The following is a 24,231-nucleotide window of genomic DNA, read 5'->3' as shown; positions in this document are numbered from 1 at the left end:
ACCTCTTTTGCAGAGGCATCAGTCATGCTGATGCGAAATAATGTGAAAGGAGAAAGGTATGAATTATTAACAGCTATCAGATTTTAAGGCCATAAGGTATTTATTCCCCATGAACATTAAACCAGTGAAAAGTTTGGACAAAAAAAATTGTACTGTTTTCCACATTTTAGAATAACAGTATAAATTAATGAGTTAAATAAAGCAATAAATTAAATAGCAATAAAAAGAGTAAAACAGGTAAATAAATAAAAATAGTTTTTTTTTCGCCTGGATTCCAGCTCTGAACTCTCTGGACTTCAATACTGTAGATGGATCAGAAACATTTGATTTTGGCTGGCTCCTTTCGATTTATACTCGCCATATATTATAAAAGGTTTGAACGCCACAAACAATTCGGTCAGAAAAACCATTCGGAACAAATTAGAACAATGCTGAGTGACTATACCACTCGATTATGTAAGTGTAATTCAGATCACACGTAATACCCATGGAACATTACATAATATAGCCACGGCCAGCAAATGTCTGTTTCTCTCTGTAACCTGCGAAAGCTCCTCCTGGACGCGGGAAAGCGAGGCTGCAGAAAACAGCAGATCTGACCTTCACTTTAATGCAGATTAAACGCATCTGGACGCCTGCAGCGCGAGAGAGTGGACGTCCTCACAGGCTGCACCATGACAATGGATCGTCTTTAAGTGTTCTTCGGTGCTGTTTTAATAGTTTCTAACAGGATTCTCGTGACTGTCGTTTGATGTGGGAATCATGCACGCTGATGTCTGCTTTATGCTCTGCGCGTGCTTCTTCTCCACCGGAGCGCTGCAGCTGCGTGGACAGGTGTTTCAGACATGCAGCCAAACCAGGTGAGTGCATCTCATGCGTTCAACAATTATTCATGCCAAATGGGAATAAATTAAGAAATAAGGAAGAAGGGTAGATGGGATGTGTTGCACGAATTATATTAGTTTTATTAACAACTCTCTGTCAGATAAAAAAAAAAAAAAAAGAAATTAAAAGGTGTTAAAAAAAACTTCGAATAGTTTGAAAGTGCAAAATGTACATTAAATATACTTGCCTGTAAAAAATTTTTATAGCATGCAGACTGTGCCATTCTATCAAAAATACATAAATAAAACATAAAAGTTTTAGGATTGTTGGAACGTTTAGAACAACGAAGCATGACGTGAACAGTTCCTACCTGTAGGTCTCTAATTAGTTGTAAACGAATTTGTGTCGTGAAATCTGTGATGATGTGGACTCTTGATTGGTCAGATTTCTTTGCTTCTGCTAAACTAAAGCACGCAAGATACTTGATGTTTGGAACATTCTCAAAATCATAATGTCAGCGTAAAGAACAAGCTTCATTAAACAAAAGCGATGTAACAAACACAAAGACAATTCGCTTTATTCACTCACATTGTTACCATGATTTTTTTCATGTTGTATGCAGAATAGAAATTTCATTAGCGATCTAAAAAAAATTGTATTCAATTATTTATCTTTGCAGCATGATCATTAAAGTGCCTAATTGATTTGTTGTTGTTGTTATGCTCTTATATCTAATATTGTCATATCCTGCATTTGTCAGATCCAAACGAGAAACCACCAGAACACAGAGAGAAGCACATAAACCTGGCAGGTAGCACTAATATACATTTCATTTCATTTGCTCACCCTTTAAGTTATATATAATATCTACAAGATATTACTATTATCTGTTGAGAGGTCTCAGTTTCAATCTCCCAATATTGTTGCAGCCTCTAGATGGATGAGTGAACATTAACTTAATAATATATTAAAAGTGATTATACAACAGCAACTGTATATGTGGTGCAAAAGTGAAGTGGTTTGCAGTCTTTTTAAATTTCACTATTAAAAAAAAAATAGATTTGTATATTAATTTAAATATTTGATTCTCTGTGCTTCAAATACATCCATTAAGCACACTGCAAAAAAACGGTTCTGTTTGCATTGGAATTATGTTTATCATGACCTCTTTTACTTGTGTATTTCTGTTTAAAAAGCACTTTACTAATGAGAAGTCCAGATGTCACAAAAGCTCCTGTTACGAAATCTGAACAGCTCCTCAAGTTAGATGACCACGACTTCACCATGAGGCCTGGCTTTGGAGGTGAGATGAGAAGAATGCTTTGAGCCCCGAAAACAAAAGATATAAAGCTATGTTTAAGAGTTTCTGTGCCCCCTAGAGATAGAAAATATGGTCTATGCAGAAAAATTTTCTGGGTAGTCTAAAGAAATATATAAATGTATTCTAGTTTAATTATTTAAATCTTAAAATGTATAAATACTAACATATAAATTACTTAATAAATAAATGTAATCATTTAATAATATTGTTACATTTATTCTAAATCTAAATCAACAGTTAGTTTATGTTGTTGTTGATTTCAACTTGTTCATGTCATTACTTTATTGGTTTTATTTGTGGTGCATATGCATTAATATGCAACCTATGATTATCATTAGTGCATTAGTGACCAGTACGAAACACTAGCAGATCTTAATAAACACCACAAGTCTCAGATTTATGTAGGATTTAAACTGACATCACAGGCAATCAGCTTTACATAAGCTCATGCCAGATTATCAGACTGATTTACTGTGGCTCTGTGCCACGTGCATTCACTTATCTGCTCGTATCTTCACTAAAGTTCACACCAACTGTAAATACTATGGTCAGATCAAAACCAGATTAAGGGTTATATGAAAATGTTGTCCTAAAGTGAAGAAAGGACATTTCATGTTTTGAATAATTTCTTCTGCCTTTCAAAAGTTCCGTCCAAGTTTTTTCTTGCTGAGTGCTAAACTAGAACATGACAGAATTTTTACTTAAATATATATGAAATACTGATGAAATGTTCTAAGTGGACATTCAGATCAACAAGAATCACCTTATAATCACAAAGACACATGTTTTGTTTTATGTACACTGTTAAAAACGTGTAATTTTACAGGAAATTCCTGGCAACTAATTGCCATGAATTTATAGTAAATAATATACAAGTAATGTATTGTTTTTTATTTTTTATGTATATTTTTTATATATTGTATTGTTGTTATACAATCCTCAACAATGATGACAATCAAAAAAAAAAAAAAACCTGCAGCAAGGCATGCTGGGAGCCAAGATTGTGTTTTGTATGCTGGCATGAAGCATGTCACCACTGATGTGTTTCATATACCAAATGTTGATGACTGTGAGTGTATAAATTACATGACACATGTTTTAAAAAGTTAATAACAACAACAAGTGTAAATTCTTAAACATTTGGCACCTGCCACACGACAAAAGTGCTTCTATTCATTTATATACTAGTTATACATAAAGTTATTAAAAACTACTTTAAGGCAGTTATTTAGCTATTGTTAAAGCAGACATGTTAATCCACTTAAAACAATGCATAAATGTTATCTGAAAACAACTGCAATTGTTGCAAAAGAAGCAACTCCACAAAATTTAAGGGTCAAGACCACAACTGAAGCAAACACTAATCTCCATGATGGTGATCACACAAAAAACATCAACATCTAAACCTCTGTTAATTCTCAATAAGAACTTCTGTAGACATTTTTGTTGAGTTGTTTCATCAGATCTTTTGAGATTTAAAGTATTTTATCTTCAGTTCATCTAAGGCTGTGGCTGTAGAAAGTTGTAGTTTGTGTTCTTATTTCTCTTTCTTTCAGTGCTTCTTCACAGCAGGTGTTTGAATGATTGAAAGAATGTTTCAGGAACATCATACTAAACTTTAAATAACATTCTACTAACATTAAGGAAACTGGATCTTTTTATGTTCTTGGAATGTTACAAATCAATGTTCCTAGAATGTTGAATTTTAAATCAAATTTAAGTTGAAAGAACTTCATACATTTTAAAAAACGTTCCTCTAATGTAAAGAAAACTTTTTTATGTTCCCTGAATCAACACTCGATATTTGGAGAATGCTCTTGGAGAATAACAAAATTATGTTAGCTGGGAAACTACCAATTTTAATACTATCCCATAATGCCATGCGGTGGCTGTAAAATCTACGGTGTATTTACAATAATATTACAAGACTGTCCATCAATTTCCCATCTTGCATTTGCATTTACAATAAAACATGAATACAATGCAGTTGTAAAATTTATTGTAAAAATTACATCAACTGCTAACAGTGTACCATTCCACTTTATCTTGCCATACTAGATTATTACACTTTTAAGTGAAGGTGTTTTTTAGCACTTTTAAGTCTATTCTTGTGGGCTATGATCATTCATCTTTATATTACATGTCATATAGTAGATTCTGGATATTTGTTAATATCCATATTGTAACGTGATTCCATATGGTAGTCAATGTGTTCAGCTGCTCCAAGTTGATCCAGATGATTGATCAGATGGACCAGCAGCTGGTGGAGCCCAGGTTAACCCTGAACCCCAGTGGTGTTCAGTCTTATCCTGGAGGGCCACTGTCCTGCAGAGTTTAGCACAAACTTGCTCCAACATAACTTTGTAGTGATCCTGAAGACCTTGATCAGCTGGTGTTATATAAGGCTGGAGCTTAACTCTGCTGGAAGGTGCCCTCTAGGTGTAACCATCCTTGTTGTAGACCTTGATCATCCTGCATTGGTATTATGGCATGGGGTAGCACTAGAACACCTTGGACTAAAAACATGTTCCAAATACCAGTCTGACCACTGGTTGTGACATCTTCTTTTTTATTTTTTAATGAGTACATTATAAAACAGTAAAGCTCATTTTTGCTTCATTTCAGGGCCTGCGATACCTGTGGGTGTTGATGTTCAGCTTGAGAGTCTGGACACCATCTCTGAAGTAGATATGGTAGGAAACTGACACGTGTCATTTAAAACATGGCTTACAAATTTCAGAGTGCATCATGAATGATTCATGACTATCATGATGTTTTCCACTCTGAGATTGCGCCACAGGATTTGGATTAGGACAAAAGCTCTAATTCAGCTCTCAGTAACCTTTTCAAGCACCCTAGATGTGTTGACAGACCGTTTTTTCTTATAGAGGGCTCTTGGGATAGAAATGAGGCTGCTGTTTAGACTGTTTAGAATCAGTTGTTAATATGCCTGGCTAATTGGATTGTATGCTACAGGACTTCACCATGACCCTGTACCTGAGACATTACTGGAAGGACGAGCGATTATCCTTTCCCAGCAACACCAACCAGAGCATGACCTTTGATGGCCGGCTGGTGAAGAAAATCTGGGTACCTGACATATTTTTTGTCCATTCCAAACGATCCTTCATCCATGACACCACCACAGAGAACGTCATGCTCCGAGTGCATCCTGATGGTAAAGTGCTCTACAGCTTGAGGTAAGTGTCACAAATGACTCACATGCATATATATTGTGAAGATCTTACCACAAAGCTCTGACAGGCTCTGATTCAGGCTTTGGTTTTCTTTTTGTATTTAACAACTGACCTCTCCGAACTGCAGAAGCACTCAAGTTAATCCCGATCAAAGCTCGAGAAACAGATTGCCAGCCATCAGAAGAGTTATGTTACGTCCGGCTTTGCCGTAGATGTTTGACATTGCTGAGTCTAAACCTAATCAGTGAGAGAGACTCATCAGAGTTGCTCAATAAACAAAAACATCTTGTTTTTCCATCAAACTTCTTTGATGTGAACCAGCATTTATTTTTCCTGTCATTTATGATTTCCATGTTTGCCATTAGGTTTTTTTTTTTGTTGTTGTTTTTTTTTTTTTTTTGACCAAGATCTGTCATCTCTAAGAGGTGCGGATCCTAGTTTCTGCTTTAGATGAGTGAACGTGTGGATTAATATGTGGGAATCTGTGGGATTATTGCAAGCCACATGTAGATTCAGACACAAAGCTGGCTCGTTGGTGAATTTTAATCTCAGAAACGTCCCACACCCAGTCTGCTGGACAGAATGACTTTATTCTTCAATGTACACGTCGACTTACAATCTATAAGTCAATCTGTTGTGTCAAGGCTATCTTCTCCCTAAACCCTATCAACCATTTCATCTAGAATCTTCCCTTTTATCCAAGGCCAGATGGCCAGATAATTGTACAGTGTGATGGAAGAAGAGAAGGAATTAGATGAGGAGAAGGGGAGGTGGAGGGATGCCGGAAGAACTGTCGCTGGAACGGAGGGATGGCTGCTGCTTATATATGGTCATAACGGTGATTGACAGGACTGGATGATTAAGCTCCTCCAGAACCTGCGTTGGGAACTTGATTTTGTGCACAGCATACACAGCCTGCAGCTGCTTCACAAACCACCATATCGTAAGCATTTGGTCTGGGAGGGACAAGTCTTTCTGTTTCTTGGCCAGCTGATCTGAAACTGGTTATTTGGTGAATGCAGATATGGGTTTGGAAACCTTGACAGCAATGCAGAGAGCCTGTTTATTCATATTGCTTTGTTCAAAGCTAAATGGAGATTTTGCCTGAAACACTGATCTTTTTTCTTGCGTTTTTCTCCAAATTTCTCTCCAAAATCTTTTTAGCTGTGTGTTGTGTGTGTTTGTCTCAACAACATCCAAGACACCAGGACTGCAGTTTTTAAATGATGAATAATTTCTCTTCATGTCCACAAATCAGTTCCGCAATGGTTTCTTTCAGAGATGCTGGATTATCAGGTGTTTCATTATAGATGTATCTCTGTGTAGTACATGAAATAATTTGGACTTGGAAGCTGATAGTTGAGGTTAAACTGTCATAACATTTTCTAGAATATGTGTTTTTAGACTGTATAGACAGTAACTTATTCCATACAAATTTCAGTAACACTCTGGCTCAGTTTTTCTTGTTTCGGGTTTCTCATATATAAATCCCTCTGAAAAGATTAGTAGGGTCATGTTCATCCTCCTCAGCATGATGCTGTGAAAAGAAAATATAACTTTCCATATTAAGCAAGTGACAAACTATAATCATTTTTTTTTGTGAGCACAAATCATCAGTTAAAAAATAATTAAAATGTCAAACTTTGGAAATATTTCCTACATGTCGACATAGAGGCTTGGTCTGCAAGAGTTAGATGATGGAGGTAATGAGAAGCTTGATCTACCTCAGGGGTGTCAAACTCAATTCCTGGAGGAACAGAGCCCTGCTGAGTTTTGTTCCAACCCTGCTCCTAAACACATACCATGTAGTTTTCAAATAAGCCTGAGGGACTTGATTAGTTGGATCAGATGTGTTTAATTAGGGTTGAATCTAAACTCTGCAGGGCTCTGGCCCTCCAGGAATTGAGTTTGACATCCCTGGTCTACCTTCATTAAAGCTGCCCGCATTCTACACTCTCTGTAGCATGGAAGTGAATGAGGCACACACAGATGTTTTAAATGGCATTACAGTGGCATTCTGTAGGCTACTGAAGAATATACAGGTGAGGGAAAGTGAGGAGTAGGAACAGAAGGTTGCTAAAGGGAAAAAACAGGAGGGAAATCCAGGGCTTACAGTGTCAGGACGTGTGCAATGGGAGCTACTTCCTTGGATCAGACAGATAAATAATGACAAGTTGCCGATCTTTCATTTAAGACCCACTTTTGTGGGGTTCTGCTTGATGGAAGCAATTAATGTCAAGTGCTTTTGATCATGCAGCTCCATCCAGGTGTGTGGGTGTAACTGACTGTGGATTTAATGTAATCATGTTAATGTCTTTTTATGAACTTTTATCTCTTTTTTTTCTGCTTCTTGCATATTTCATAACACTTTTATAGTGAAATGTCTTGTGATTGGTGCTTAAATTGTGTCTGTTTTATCCAAAACAGATATTATACTGTTGTTTGTATTGTAGCAATCCTGCAATTGCCACTAAAGATTAATGTCCTATTGAATACAACCTAAGCACTAGACTAAACCAAACTAATAGTGTTTAACAAAAGCAAACGTGATAAAAAAAATTAAAAACAAAAAAATGCTAAATTGCCATTTTAGCCTGCTTCAGCGAGTCTTTGAGCTCTTATATTGTGACTCATGTTTCAGAGGACTTGTACCCAAATACTTGTAATTGCAGTGCTGTACTGGTTGAGCTACTGAGCAAGTTTATATGGCAGAAATGCCATACACGTGGAGCTCATTGTGTAATGCAAACATCAAAATGTACTTCTAAATCATGCAATATAGTAAAAGTATTTTAATCATAATCATATGATTAACCCTGTAATCATAATTTATATAAAAAGGAATAAAATCTGTTGCTCTGTTCACAACAGGGTTACAGTCACAGCGATGTGCAATATGGATCTCTCTCACTTTCCCCTGGACACCCAGACGTGCTCCCTGGAGATCGAGAGCTGTGAGTCTAAACATAATACAGCTGACGTAAACATTTAGTGTTTCAGTCTTTGTGAGATGATACGTATGGCTTTATTTGATTTCCAGATGCCTATACTGATGACGACCTCATGCTGTACTGGAAGAGAGGAAACAAATCTCTGCAGACGGATGAGAAGATCTCTCTTTCTCAGTTCCTCATTCAGGAGTTTCACACCACCACAAAACTAGCTTTCTACAGCAGCACAGGTACCGAGGATCGCATCTCTGTCCATCACTAACCCCACCAAAACCAGTACTGACCATCTTTACACTGACAGGCGTTACCATCCTTCATATTGTCTCATGTAATTCATCTCATGTAATTCATCTCATGTAATTCATGATTAGCAAAGACTGTAAATCTGTAAAAATTACTATTTGGAAACACAACTTTATGAAAGAACTTAGAATTTTTGATGCAATGCAAAAACAGCCAAATGGCAGTTAAAGACAGCTTAGTTCAAGGTAAACTAAAAGTAAAACACATATGGAAGTTATCTAGATAGAATTTATGCAGGATACACACAGTATTTAATTTTCCCAAAGCTTTAAATTAATCTAAACTCCATGATGTTGATTATGCTGTGTCAGCAAGAACCTCCATTTGCTGCAAGCTAATATTAATCATGTAAATAACTGATGCATTGATTGAGATGATTGTTAGTATGATAGTAATTAAAGAGTTGACAGTACCATAATGAATGTGTTGTGTTCTCTTCACTTACTCCAGGGATGTCCAATCCATATCCTGCAGAGTTTAGCTCTAAGTAAATAAACCTGAATCAGCTAATCAAACTCTTTAGGATTACTAGACACTTTCAGGTGTGTGTGTAAGAGCTAAACTCCGGGTTCACACTGCACAACCGCTGACAACTCGGTCTGGTCTACAAACTATGTTTCACAACCAAACACACACAAAAACTGATACGGGAAATAATCATGCGAAAAAGATTGCGCTGTCAAAAACAGGAGTCAGCAAAACAGCTTGCGATCCAAGTGGCCTGTACACTAATTTGCAGTAAAAAGAAAAAGGAATATGAATGGTGGCTTACTGATGCAGATCTATTATGACTCCTCTCACTGAACGTTTCCTTGCCCTGTATCTGTTCTCTCATTGGCTGTAGGTCGTCGCCGATGTCATATCCTGTCAAAACACATTTCACACTGCAGGACTGTGAGTCCCCAACATGTCCAGATATTTAGCATGTCTATAGATAGATACTAGAGACTAAATAAAAATAATAAAAACCAGAGAGTTTAGCTCCTACCATAATTAACCATATCAGAACTAGCTATGTTTTGATAGTGTTGGCTCCAGGAACCCTGTACTTCTTCATCAGTGGTGTTGTATAATGACTGAAACTGACATTTTTCTCTTCTATCTTCTCTGCAGGTTGGTACAATCGTCTTTACATCAACTTCACTCTGCGTCGTCATATCTTCTTCTTCCTGCTTCAGACCTACTTTCCTGCCACTCTGATGGTCATGCTGTCATGGGTGTCCTTCTGGATCGACCGGAGAGCTGTTCCTGCTCGGGTTCCTCTGGGTGAGATGTTTCAGCTGAATCACGTTAATTGCATCTTGCTGCAAACCACTGCAGCATGTGTCATTGTAACATTTCATAAAACATGCACGTTTTGCGTTCTGCACTTTTGAATAAACTGATCTTATGTAGGCATCACGACGGTGCTCACCATGTCCACCATCATCACTGGAGTGAACGCCTCCATGCCCAGAGTCTCCTACATCAAAGCTGTGGACATTTACCTTTGGGTCAGCTTCGTCTTTGTCTTCCTGTCTGTGATCGAGTACGCCGCTGTCAATTACCTGTCCACTCTACAGGAGCGCAAAGAGAGGACGCTTAGCAGCAGGGTAAGCCAAAAGCGTTTAGTTATAATTTATTAAAATGTACTTGTACTTGTGTGGTGGTTAATACACCATTTTAGCAAGGCCATAAAGAATGTAGACACTGTACTAGTATTTAATTAAGCTGGGATTTAAGAAATTCTTAAGTTTTAAGATAAATTCTAAGTTTATAAGAATGATCCTATGTGTAATTTATGTACATATATTAAAAAAAAATTGTACTTGAAATCATGTTATGTATTCTAGCAGAGCCTAAAAATGAGTGAGTGAGAACTTGAATGTATTATATGCACTTTAGCAGGAAAATGACAGGTTTTTTGTGTTATCTGATTAATGTGCTTTAAATTCCGAGCATGCAATGTGTGATTGTGTGATCCAGCAGTTGCCGTGTATGTGTGGGATGACCCATCCTGGTCAGATGATGATGAGCAGCAGCTACAGCGACATGGACATGATGACCACAGGGAACTACGGCATGTCGGAGCTGAACGGAGACAAACAGGAGCAGTTCCTGGTTCATCTGGTCCTGGATAATGAGCAGGGAGCTCAAAGACCTGCTGTAAGCTCCAGCAGCAGCTTATTTATAGACACTCATGCCATAGACAAATACTCACGGGTCATCTTCCCTGGAGCCTATACTCTCTTCAACATCATATACTGGTCCATCTACTCACAATGACTGCTGCTCCTTTACATTATAGGACATTTGAGAAAGTCTTGGGAATACAGGTTAACTATGAAAAACTGTTTCTTTTTTATTACACTTGAAACATGGAATCAATTGTAGCCTCTCGACAATAAACAAATACATGAGACTGTATGTGTGCAGTTGCCATGATGCACTAGTTTCCTCTCCTCGAGAGAAGATTGTTGTATTTTTTCTTGCATATTTTAGTCTTTAGGCTGAGTAGCAAAGAATATTGATTTTGTCAATAAATATTAAATTGCCTATTCAGATAGCAAGTAAAATGTGTCCATGAACTTTGAATATATTATACAAAATATTGTTATTATTACAGTATTATTTACTGTGGGATTCTTTTTTTATCTCTTGGGAACATTGAAAATACTGCAAATCAGGTATGATGGAAAAAGACATTTCCATTTGTCCTCTAAATCTGTAATGTTTATGTGGAACAAAGTGCATGTTTATTTATTTATTCATTCGTTTAGTTTTGTTGCTTAAAATAATAGATGTTCAACATTTAAGCATAAAGGCACAAGATACAGCATAAAATACAGTATGTTTTGCTTATTTGTGTTAATGCACTATATTGGCATCATGTGTCATGATCTGATCATTTGTCAAAATATCTTGAAATGTGTAGTGTAACACATTGAACTCCATCTAAACCCACTTTTAAAAAAAATAATTGTATTAAAATTGCATGTAACTGAGTGCATTCTATTTTACAGACTACATGGACTATTTGTACTTTTAATTACATTTTTAAGACCTCAGAACCACTACAAGAAACTAGAAAATGTTATATATATATATATATATATATATATATATATATATATATATATATATATATAAAAGTGAAAATTGTGACTTAACTGAAAAGCCATTACTTAGTAGTAATAAAAGATTTCAGACTTTGGAATTTAATAAAGTTCCATATGATTCCACAATAAATACACCAGTGTCTGAGAGCGTGAGAGTGTACGTTTCCAAAGTGACATGTCACTGGAGAAGACAGTCAGTTCATTAGAACTCATTTTCAGGAATAATTTAGAGGAAACATTTCATTTGTTCTTCAAACAACTATTGAGATTATTTATTTTTATGAATATATTGATGCATTATGGATGAAGACATTGATACAATACATTATTATACATTAAATTAACTTTTGGTTGATGTTTTTCTTGTATCTCCTGAGTTTTTGTTTTTGGAAAATAAAGTTTTTCCTGACCAAATTTTCAAGTGAAACAGTGGATTCTCTTATTTTTTAAAGCTTACATTTTTAATTGGCAAGTGGAGAACACAAGTCAAATTATCTCACCTTTATTTATACAATACAGATTGTCTCAAAACAGCTTCACAGCAACAAACAGAAAAATAACAATAAATGATGCAAACTTTCTTTAGATATGACTGAAACTCCAATTCTGCTATAAAGAAGCTCTACAGAAGTCATCAGCATCATTATTCAGCTTAATGCAGTTCAGTGCAGTCAAATTAATATTAACAAATTAATATTAATAATACTGAATATTTATAGTGTCAAAGGTGACTCCACTAGATGACAGAAATGGGTAAACCAAGTCTAAGGCTAAGGGACCAGTTCTTGTCTGGCCTAAATTAATAAAGATGGTGTTATTCACTCCGGCTCTGGGACACCACAGACCCTGGGTGCACCCGCAGCGGAAGAAGTGAGCCAGGCCCCGGGAGTATTCATTAAAATGAATTAAAATGGTGAAATGCAAACTCAGAATATTACACAAACGTGCAATAATTAAATGTGTTAACACAAATGTATCTAATCCCATTTTATTAACTAATGTCTTTGCTGCTGACCTTTGATGATCCAGTTCAACCATACTAATAAGCAAAAATGACTTTACATAAACTAACAATTGTGCTTCAGTGACTTTTTTGGTTTTATTGCTGAAGTTAAACCTTCTTCTCCTGTATTGTACTGTACAGACATAAATTTACTTTTCCTTCAGCCTGAAGTTTATTCATTACACTTTTTGGTGTAAAAGGGCTTTTACATTTGCTATAAATATTCAATTCAATTCAAGTTAAGTTTATTTGTATAGCGCTTTTTACGATAGAAATCCTTACAAAGCAACTTTAAAGAAAATTAAGTTTCTACAATATTTAGTAGTAGCTTATAAGTGGTGATCAGTTTATGTGCAAATGACAGGAATAAAATAATAATAATAATAATACAAGACAATACAACACTACTAACAATAAATAACACCAAATATTATGTGATTGCATAGTAAGTAGCAATATTTGTTAGTTATGTATGTTTTTTCAGGGTTAGCATCATCTGGGGTCCTCTGAGGGTCAGCATCATCTCTTCTCAGGTGTTCTGGATCCAAACTGGAGCTTGTGTAAATCCTAGTTACCACGGGATGTAAATCCGTGACAAAACAGAGAGACAAATAGAAACATCATTAGTGTAGCTGCTGTTCCAACAAAGTAAAATTAATTAGTTTTACCCAAGCTAAATAATAATAATGCGCATTTGATCAGATACTACTGCAGTCACAAATTATGAGATGCATTATTCTCGAATGCTTGGCACAAGAGATGTGTTTTTAATCTATATTTAAACAGAGAGAGTGTGTCTGAACCCCGAACATTATCAGGAAGGCTATTCCAGAGTTTGGGAGCCAAATGTGAAAAAGCTCTACCTCCTTTAGATGACTTTGCTATCCTAGGAACTACCAAAAGTCCAGCATTTTGTGTCCTTAGGGAGCCTGATGGATTGTAGCGTGGTATAAAGCTAGTTAGGTACGCAGGAGCTAAACTATTTAGGACCTTATAGGTAAGTAATGATCATTTGCAACTGATACGGAACTTAATAGGTAGCCAATATATTTTTACCAAGGGGCAACATGTATATTGAAAATAGAAGGGGACCTAGGACGGATCCTTGTGGCACTCCATATTTTACTGTTGATAAATGAGATGACTCCCCATTTAAATATACAAAATGGTAGCGATCGGACAGGTAGGATCTAAACCATCTTAGAGCCTGCCCTTGAATACCTGTATAGTTTTGTAATCGATCTATGAGTATGTCATGATCTATGGTGTTGAACGCAGCACTAAGATCAAGTAAAACTAGCAATGAGATGCAGCCTTGATCTGAAGCAAGAAGCAAGTCATTTGTAAATTTAGCAAGTGCAGTTTCTGTGCTATTGTGGGGAGTGAAACCTGACGGAAATTCTTCATACAGATCAATTTTTGCAGGGAGGAGCTCAATTGAGCAGACACAACATTTTTAAACATTTTAGACATAAATGGAAGATTTGAAATGGGCCTATAATTTGCCAGTTCACTAGGATCTAGTTGTTTCTTAATAAGAGGCTTAATAACCACCAGCCTGAATGGTTTTGGGACGTGACCTAAAGATAACGAGGTTTAATCAGGTGGCGTCTGGTTATTTGTTAATTTACTGTTAATTTGCATTACTTTCCTTAAAAAGTTACTAAGTAACGTAATTGTCATGAGTCCGGACCCGGTGTTCCTCCCTCTCACCACCAGAGGGCGCCACTTCCCCATCTCCCGGACTCATTCACCGTAACACTATACACCTGGTTCACTCTGTACACCTGTTGCATCCACTCACTCACTTACACACACACAGCTGTTCCCCATTTGTTCACGAGCATACATTCTGGTCTCACCCACTACTCTGCCTGGCTATATTGTAATGTCATTTGTGATTACGTGTGTTACTCGTGCTTGTATTTCGGCTTGTCCCTGTGATTCGTTTCGGTTTTGTTTTTGCCGTGTTGGCCTTTTTGTTTCATTCTTATTAAAATTAATCTTCCCTGCATCTTGGACCCTGACCTTGTTCTTTGCATGCACCGTGACAGAATATAGCCAGCAGATATGGGTCCAGCGGGGAGGATCCTCGATGTCCGCCAGGGAGCTCGGAGTATCAAGGATTATGCTTGGGACTTCATGGGGGCGGCTCGGCTGTCAGCGACAGAGAAGACCTGTCTAATGGTCTTCTTCTGGGGAGGACTAGCCGAGCCATTCAAGTCTCTCATGCCATTTTGGCACCCCGACGAGATGCTGGAGAGTTATATCGACCTGGATCTCCAGTTGAGTGGCTCAGCCGTCAGGGTGTCAGTCCCCCGAGGAGGCGGCGGCAGGTGCCGCACACGAGTCCCCCGAGGAGGCGGCGGTGGGTGCTGCCCACGAGTCCCCCGAGGAGGCGGTGGTGGGTGCCGCTCCCGAGGAGGCTGCGGCTGCCGCGGACGAGTCCCCCCAGGAGGCTGCGGGTGCCGCGGACGATTCCCCCGAGGAGGCTGCGGGTGCCGCGGACGAGTTCCCAGAGGAGGCTGCGGGTGCCGCGGGCGAGTCCCCCGAGGAGGCTGCGGGTGCCACGGACGAGTTCCCCGAGGAGGCTGCGGGTGCCACGGACGAGTCCCCCGAGGAGGCTGCGGATGCCGCGGACGAGTTCCCCGAGGAGGCTGCGGGTGCCGCAGACAAGTTCCCCGAGGAGGCTGCGGGTGCCGCGGATGAGTTCACCGAGGAGGCTGCGGGTGCCGCGGACGAGTCCCCCGAGGAGCCAGAGGTGGCGGTGACTGCTCGAGAAGCACCAGAGGTGAAGGTGTCCGCTCACAATCCTGGTTCTGCCATGGGTTCCCACCCCACCGGCTCTGCCTCAGTCCCCAGGTCCCCCTCCAGCACACGGACCTGGACACTATACACCTGGTTCACTCTGTACACCTGTTGCATCCACTCACTCACTTACACACACACAGCTGTTCCCCATTTGTTCACGAATATATATTCTGGTCTCACCCACTACTCTGCCTGGCTATATTGTAATGTCATTTGTGATTATGTGTGTTACTCGTGCTTGTATTTTGGCTTGTCCCTGTGATTCGTTTCGGTTTTGTTTTTGCCGTGTTGGCCTTTTTGTTTCATTCTTATTAAAATTAATCTTCCCTGCATCTTGGACCCTGACCTTGTTCTTTCCACGGCGCCGTCTCTACCGCGCCGTGACAATAATTAGTTACTTTTTAGGTAGTTAAGCAGTGTTGTAATGCATTACTTTTAAAAGTAATTTCCTCCAACACTGTTACAAATCAAACAGAATTAATTTAATCAGTGTAATATTCCACCAGGCCAGTGCAGCAATGCATCACTTCACTTCAAGGTAAGGCAAGTTTATTTATATAGCACATTTCGTACACAATGGTAATTCAACTAAATGGTAATCGTACACAATGGTAATTCAACAAAAGTTTAATTAAACTTTTAAAATTATTTAAAAATGTACTTATTTATTTAAAAACAGAAACAGAAAATGGTTTTACATTAAAATAAACTGTGAAAATACAGTGCAATCATTGCAGGACATTGCACAGCGCTCATTCAAGAAATGCACAGCTAAACAGATGAGTTTTAAGTCTAGATTTAAATGTGACCAGTGTTTTAGCACATCTGTTCTCTTCTGGAAGTTGATTCCAACTGTGGCAGATTAGGCAGATTCCCCTTGTTTTGTGTGAACCCTTGGTATTTCTAACTGACTCTATCCTAATGATCTGAGTGCTCTGTTAGGTTTATAGTCAGTGAGCATATCTGCATTATATTTCGGTCCTAGGTCATTTAGTGACTTATATATGATTAAAAGTACTTTAAAATCAATCCTAAATGTAACTGGAAGCCAGTGTAAGGACCTGAGGACTGGTGTGATATGCTCAGATTTTCTGGTTCTAGTCAGAATCCTGGCAGCAGCGTTCTGGATGAGCTGCAGCTGTCTAATGGTCTTTTTGGAAAGGCTGGTGAGGAGCCCATTACAATAGTCATGAATAGTGATGAAGACATGAACAAGTTTCTCGGAGTCTTGGCTGGAAACAAAACATCTAATTGTAATGTTTAATAAATGATAATATGCTGATTTAGTTACTGCTTTGACATTACTATTGAAACTAAGGTCTGTCTCCAGAATTACACTAGGATTCCTGACTTGATATTTAGTTGTTTGACCCCTAGAGTCAAGGTATGCATTCACCTTGAAAACTTCATCTTTGTTTCCAAATGCAATGACTTCAGTTTTTCCTTGTTTAAATGAAGAAAGTTCTGGTACATCCAACTATTAATTTCATCAATGCATTGGCAGAGGGAGTCAATGGGGCTGTAGTCATTTGGAGATAAGGCTAGGTAAATCTGGGTATCATCAGCATAGCTGTGATAGGCAATTTGGTTCTTTCTCATTATTTAACTTAGGGGAAGCATATACAGGCTGAACAAGAGCGGTGCAAGAATTGAGCCTTGTGGGACTCCGCATGTCATGGACGTCCACTTAGACTTATGCTCTCCTAGACTCACATAATAACCTCTCCCTTCTAAGTATGACCTGAACCATTTGAGTTCCATCCCAGAAAGCCCGACCCAGTTTTCCAGTCTCTCTAGTAGTATGTTATGATCGACAGTGTCAAACGCAGCACTGAGATCTAGCAATACCAGCACCAATATTTTGCCAGAATCACAATTTAAGCGAATATCATTTATTATCTTAATGAGTGCTGTCTCTGTGCTGTGATGCAATCGAAAACCAGATTGAAAATTGTCCAGGGATCCATTTGAGTTTAAGTATTTGTTCAGCTGATTAAAAACTACCTTTTCTATAATTTTGCCTATAAAAGGAAGATTAGATATTGGTCTAAAATTTACTCAAAATGGTGTTATCAAGATTGCTCTTTTTCAGGAGGGGCTGTTTTGCTGCTGTTTTCAGGGAGTTTGGAAATTTCACAGAAAGAAGTGAGGCGTTCACCACTTCTAAGAGATCTGCTTTTTAAACAGTTTAGCACACTTTTGAAAAAAAGATGTGGGAAGTGTGTCAAGACAGCAGGTTGATGATTTTAGGTGCTGCACTATGTCTTCCAGAATTTTGCTATCAATTGCTTCAAAAATAGACATACATCTTTTTGATATTGTGGCCGAATCTGTCTGACCTCTGCATTACTTGAGGATATGCTAATCGCCTTCCTGATATTGATAATCTTCTCAGAAAGGAAGGATGCAAAGTCATTGCATTTGCTGTCTGAGAGCATTTCACTGCGAATCTGACTTGGGGGGTTTGTCAGTCTCTCAACAGTGGCAAAAAGAGTACGAGTGTTATTTAAGTTACTGTTTATAAGGTTTGAGAAGAAATTCTGTCTAGCTGTGGCTAGTTTCACATTAAAAGCATGAAGGCTGTCTTTATAGATGCTATAGTGAATTTCAAGTTTTGTCTTCCGCCAGATCCGCTCGTCTTTTCATCGTCTGAACTGCTGTTGATCTTCTCCAAACTGATTTCTGTCTGTCTCTTTTCTATCATTGGAGCAATATCATCAATAACATTCTTAACTTTTGAGTTGAAGGAATCAAGGAGAATATCAACAGAGTCTGCAGAAATGCTTGGTGTTAAAGATATAGCCTCCATAAATAGTACACTTGTGTTCTCGTTAATGCATCTCCTTCTGACAGAGACAGATCTAGATTCAGTGATAGCAGAGATCAATATATCAAAGAAAATACAGAAGTGATCAGATAGTGCTATGTCCTTAATAACAATGGATGAAATGTTTAGACCCCTACTGATGATTAAGTCTAGAGTGTGTCCACCTTTGTGTGTGGGTCCATGCACATGCTGAATCAGGTCAAAACGTGTTTAGAATCGTTATCATTTCTTTTGTAGTTTTGTTTTCTGCATTATCTATGTGAATATTAAAATCCCCTGCAATAGCAAAACAGTCAAACTCTGAGGAAATCATTGATAACATTTCTGTGACCTCTTCAACAAAGGCTGAAGAGTGTTTTGGAGGCCTGTAAATCATAATAAACAGAATGCGTGGAGCACCTTTCAGCACAATCCCTAGATATTCAAAAGACAAGTACTGACCAAATGACACTTGCTTGCTATAATAGACATCTTTAAATAGAGCAGCTACACCCCCACCTCTCCTAACAGTCCTGCAAACACTCATGTAAGTGAAGTTAGGAGGGGCTGCTTCATTTAGGATTGTTGCACTGCAGCTGTCTTCTAGCCATGTTTCATTTAGAAACATAAAATCCAGATTGTTTGTGGTTTTAAAGTCATTGATTAGAAATGATTTATTTTTTTGTGAGCGAATGTTTAAAAATGCTAACTTGATGGTAGTGCTTTGTGTCTTCACATCAATCTTAGTTTGATGCATAATAGGCCGCAGATTAGATGAGTTTGAGAAGGCCTTAGACTTTCTAGCATGTGATAAAACTGAAATAGAGAAAGCTACAGGCACACTGGGTTCCCGCTTGCTCTGTAAACATTTGTGAATGTTGCTGCTATTATAGCAGGGACCCGACACATATCACTGAGAGCTGCTATCAGTTGTTTTTGGTTCACTTTCAGCAGATAGAGGATTTGGGCCCTGGTGTTGTGGCAGCGGTCGGAGAGATCTCGCAGGAGCAGGGCCCACGGGCTTTGGTGGCTGGGGGGCCCGCCATTTTTTTGTTGATATCTGAGGGCTTGCAGTGAATGAGTGAGAGAGTTTAGTCCCAGCATACACCAATTCCTCCATCTTCTGTGAGAAGCACACAAGTGGAGATGCTGGAGAGAGGGATAATGTGTCTGGTGAGATGGGCTGTGTCTCTGGTGTTTCCGGTGGCTGTGATATGTTGTCTAGGCTTCCCTGGCTGTTTTCCAGAAAGTCGTCCTTGGGTGCTGAATCTGAAAAATCAACTGCAGTAGCCACCGTTCAAACATAAGAGGGCAGAACTCAGATGTTTTTACACCATATTTTGTAGAATTAAAATACTTTAAACTCAAATGTCAAAAAAGTTACTCGAGTCAATGAACAGCACTAATAAAGCCCCATTGTTACAGATCATTAACTAAAAAAAGTTGATTTAGGGTTTAGTTACTCTTTAACAAGTTTATACAATTCTTCCTCTCCTATAGTAGAGAATGAGTGGAACTGTTCCTCAGGTGATCTATAGTGCACTGTCTGATGCGACACTGTAGCTGACGGCTGAATGGTATGCTGAGGAATTTGGATACATCAGGAAGATAACTTACAAAGCAGTCTTTTGTGGTAGAAGTGATGGTTCTTCCATACTTGTAACAAGGAGTAGAATTTACAGTTATAGCTTTATGAAGTTTGCACAGAACTAAATAATGATCTGAGATATCATCACTTGGCTGAATAATTTCAACACCATCAACATCAATTCCATGTGACAGTATTAAATCTAGAGTATGATTTCGACAAGGAGTAGGTCCTGAAACGTGTTGTCTAACAGCAATAGAGTTCAGAATGTCTATAAATGCTGATCCCAATGCATCGTTTTCATTATCAACATGGATATTAAAATCACCAACTATTAAAACTTTATCTGCAGCCAGAACTAACTCGGATGTAAAATCACCAAACTCTTTAATAAAGTCTGTATGGTGCCCTGGTGGCCTGTATACAGTAGCCAGTACAAACATAACAGGGGATTTATCATTAACATTTGTTTCTCTGGATAATGTTAAATGAAGCACCATTACTTCAAATGAGTTAAGCTTGAAGCCTGCCCTTTGAGAAATCCTGAAAACATTGTTATAAATTGAAGCAACACCTCCCCCTTTGCCTTTTAGACGTGGCTCATGTTTATAACAGTAATCTTGGGGGATAGACTCATTTAAAATAATGTAATCATCAGGTTTTAGACAGGTTTCTGTCAAACAGAGCACATCTAGATTATGATCAGTGATCGTAATATTTACAAAAAGTGCTTTCGTAGAAAGGGATCTGATATCAAATAAGCCAGTCTTTATCATTTGTTTATCCATATTGCATCTGTTTTTTATTTCTTGAACCTCAATTAAATTGTTACTCTTAAATTGGTTTGGAAGTTTTTTGTATTTTCTAGTTCGGGGAACAGACACAGTCTCTATAGTGTGATATCTAGGTGAAAAAGTCTCTATGTGCTGAGAATTAACTGACCTCTGTGACATGAGGCAGCTAGCAGACGGTCGGTTTAGCCAGTCTGTCTGCTTCCTGACCTGGGCCCCAGTTAGTCAAGTACAAACTCTAAGAATATTTGCCATATTTATAGAGAAAGGAGTGGCGCCACCCCAGGAGGGATGAAGACCATCTCTTTTCAACAGGTCAGGTCTGCCCCAAAAGCTCGTCCAATTGTCTATGAAACCTATGTTATTCTGTGGGCACCACTTAGACATCCAGCCATTGAGTGATGACAATCTGCTATGCATCTCGTCACCACGGTAAGCAGGGAGGGGAGCAGAGCATATTAGTGTCTGACATCGTGCTTGCAAGTTCACACACCTCTTTAATGTTATTTTTAGTGATCTCTGACTGGCGAAGTCGAACATCATTAGCGCCGGCATGAATAACAATCTTACTGTATTTACATTTAGCATTAGCCAGCACTTTTAAATTTGCCAAGATGTCAGGTGCTCTGGCTCCCGGTATGGTAAATGGACTGCATTTATATAGCGCTTTCAACAGACCCCATGGTCATCCAAAGCGCTTTACAAATTGCCTCACATTCACCCATTCACTCACTCACTCACACACCGACGGCGATGTCAGCCATGCAAGGCACCATCCAGCTCGTCGGGAGCAGCTGGGGTTAGATGTCTTGCATTTATCACATGTGAATCCCTCATCTGCGACAGAGATATATAAACTGTACATGTAGCAAGAGGTGCAAATAACAATAGCAGGAGAAGCCATTACTCACCGTGTTTGATGAAATATTCTTGCCACAGTTGTTTGATGAACTTGTGAAAAATGCAACACGAAAAGTGCTGGAGCCAGAGAAGACAACTCGATAAATCTGCTTCAAATCAGACAAATCACCCTGTATGCCAGAATACTTCGCGCCATGCTTTGAACAAAAACCACACAGGCTGTGGAGAACTCATTGACCAGCCTTAAGAAACTGCACCTGTTTTTGACTGCTTTTGTTTCAAACTAAAACTTGCTCCCACTTGTTTTGCATCACATCATTTGTAAAAAATTATAAACTGAGGCAATGCTCAGTTTTGCTGGGAAAACAACCAGTGCTAATGGTGCACTTTCTAAAAGCAAATCTGGTTGTGGTATTTGCGTGATTTATACTTTATACGGTGATAAGAGCTTTAGCAATTATTGCAACATAAATTAGATCATCACATGGGTAGTTAGTTCTCATTTTAAGTGAACCTTAGTTGCCATGACATCTACAGTACAAGATGGATTAAAATACTGATAAAGTCATGAAAAGATGAGAGAAATGCATTACAGTATGACTGAAATTATAAATTATTAAAAGTGAAAATAAAACCCATTTATTCTAGCACAAATAATTCAGATTCTATTTATTTTTGTCAAGTCGAATTGCAAGTTCCTAGAGATTGGTTTGCCTTGTTTTGTTAGTATTGATTGAAACACCCAAACTTCCAGGTTCAGATTCAGTCAAAGGTCTTTACTGGATGAATGCACAAGCTGGGGTGACTGGGCTAATTGGAGTGAAAGATGTAAAGGAGATTGGGTTTTGTGGCAAGACACCAATAGAAGCGCCTCAAGGAGGAGGACATGACACCGCTCTCAATGATGTGCACATTGTGATTAAGGTGATGTGAACACAATCAAACACTTAGATTGCAGAGCAGCACTGTTTGGAAGATCTCGGTGATGTTAGTGCTGGCTTATCCGAGTTTGGCTTATCTTTAACAAGTGGGAAAAAGGAATTACATGCACATTTTTAAATCATAACAAACATTTATATTGTAAAAAAAAAAAAATCTAAATCAAATTCATGCCGCTATATTATTGCAATAAAATTTGATAAAATGTAAATAAAATGTCATGCTATTTGTATGCATGTCATTTCACAGTATTTCCACCTCCTAAATTACTACAGTTCTTGTGCTGTCACACTTCTATAATGGTAATCTATACAGTTTACTCAGGCTAGTGAAACTTTTGGTATGGCATTATTATTATTATTTATTTATCTATTTGAAATTTTTGTACAAAAATAGTTTACATAAAACATGATTATTTCTGGGAACTTTTTAACTGCAGGCAGACAGGCTCCATCACTGCAAAACCATCACCCCTTCTTTATCTCGGAATGGTTGCACTATTACATCATATTTGTTAGAAAATATTTAGGATTATCTATCTATCTATCTATCTATCTATCTATCTATCTATCTATCTATCTATCTATCTATCTATCATCTGACTATTTCTATCTATCTATCTATCTATCTATCTATCTATCTATCTATCTATCTATCTATCTATCTATCCGGGTGTTTGGCGCCCCCTGCTGGCCACTTGTAGTGTCTGCTCTCGGTGTCGGTGTGTAACGCACAGTCCTGCGGGATAACGTAAAGAATTGACTTATGTTTTCCTCTTGAGTCTGGTTTGAGAAGCGGACGCCTCATGGGGCTCATCTCATGACTGCTGACCCGAGGAAGAGCCTCTGTACAGCGAAACTGTTGATAGAGTAGTGAACCGCTACTAGCGCCGGGGTTTGTGTGACGGGCCCAGCGCTGATCACCGGAGACAGACCCGAGCTCCGGAGCAGCGCTCGTCGCGTTCATCAGCGGGAGCATGGCTCAGACCGGAGCGCCTCCGCGATGGAAGAACTGTCCCAGAAGAGGACAACCTGTGGCTGGTGAGCATCTGTCAGATACTTGTAAACAGACATGCTCTACCTATACACACGTAACACAGTAGCCTGGGCTTGATCATAGCTCTGACTCTTGACACTGCGTCTTAATAAATGCGAAAATATGCCAACATAAACCAATGATAACTTAATAACGTGTGTTTTTAATCAGGAACATGTACGACGTCAAAGTAGATACAAGGGCCTCTCTAAACTTGTTTATTTTGACTGGTTTCAAACTGAGTGGCTAGCCAGATTAGCTCGCTGCACGCAGGACAACACAAGTACGTCACTCGATGCGAGGCGGGGGCGGGGCGTGTGTTCGAATTCCACTATGACGCAGGCTTAGTTAATGAATATTCATCGCGTGATGTTACGTCCGACCTGCTGATTTGCTGAGAAGCAGAAGGCCGTAACGAATCCTACTATGACGAAGGCATTTTTTAAAAAATAGTTTTTATTGAGAACATGTAAACAACATTACAGAAAAAACAGGCATCAAAAACAGAAACTCCAAAGATGATTAAGCAAAAAAATACAACAAAATAAAAGGAGACAGGTGTCGCCTGTGACATAATAAATATGAATAAGATTAGACTTGATCTATTTTGTCAGCTGAATACCTAAAAATATTTGAATGGGTGTATTCCCTGAGATTTCAAGCATTTTATATAAATTTAGTTGATTCAAAGACTTAAGATCA

The 24,231-nt window shown here is 38.5% G+C and overlaps 2 protein-coding genes across 4 annotated transcripts in view; both read left to right on the top strand.

Moving 5' to 3' along the window:
* Positions 1–550: 550 nt before the first annotated feature.
* On the top strand, positions 551–11,140 carry LOC132092778 (gamma-aminobutyric acid receptor subunit rho-1-like). 2 transcript variants are annotated; one of them, XM_059499168.1, is made up of 10 exons: positions 551–860; positions 1,586–1,636; positions 2,022–2,128; positions 4,772–4,839; positions 5,123–5,346; positions 8,215–8,297; positions 8,384–8,524; positions 9,711–9,863; positions 9,993–10,189; positions 10,566–11,140. In XM_059499168.1, the coding sequence occupies exons 1-10, from the start codon at positions 763–765 to the stop codon at positions 10,860–10,862; spliced, it is 1,419 nt and encodes a 472-aa protein (XP_059355151.1). In that variant the 5' UTR covers positions 551–762; the 3' UTR covers positions 10,863–11,140. The 2 variants fall into 2 exon arrangements, with proteins under 2 accessions (XP_059355151.1, XP_059355150.1); XM_059499167.1 differs by having other exon boundaries at positions 10,563–11,140.
* Positions 11,141–23,182: 12,042 nt separating this feature from the next.
* The window catches only part of LOC132092777 (mRNA-capping enzyme-like), a 103,835-nt gene continuing 102,786 nt past the window's right edge, over positions 23,183–24,231 (top strand). Inside the window, exon 1 of one of the 2 annotated variants that reach the window (XM_059499166.1) lies at positions 23,183–23,534. In XM_059499166.1, the coding sequence (XP_059355149.1) occupies positions 23,471–23,534 (64 nt within the window). In that variant the 5' untranslated portion in view covers positions 23,183–23,470. The remainder of the gene's footprint in view (positions 23,535–24,231) is intronic. The other variant, XM_059499165.1, reaches the window with a different exon arrangement.

The sequence above is a fragment of the Carassius carassius genome, chromosome 18 (assembly GCF_963082965.1).
Source record: "Carassius carassius chromosome 18, fCarCar2.1, whole genome shotgun sequence".
Lineage (NCBI taxonomy): Eukaryota > Metazoa > Chordata > Actinopteri > Cypriniformes > Cyprinidae > Carassius > Carassius carassius.
The sequence above is the reverse complement of the archived record's forward strand: the minus strand, read 5'-3'. Positions and strand labels throughout refer to the sequence as shown.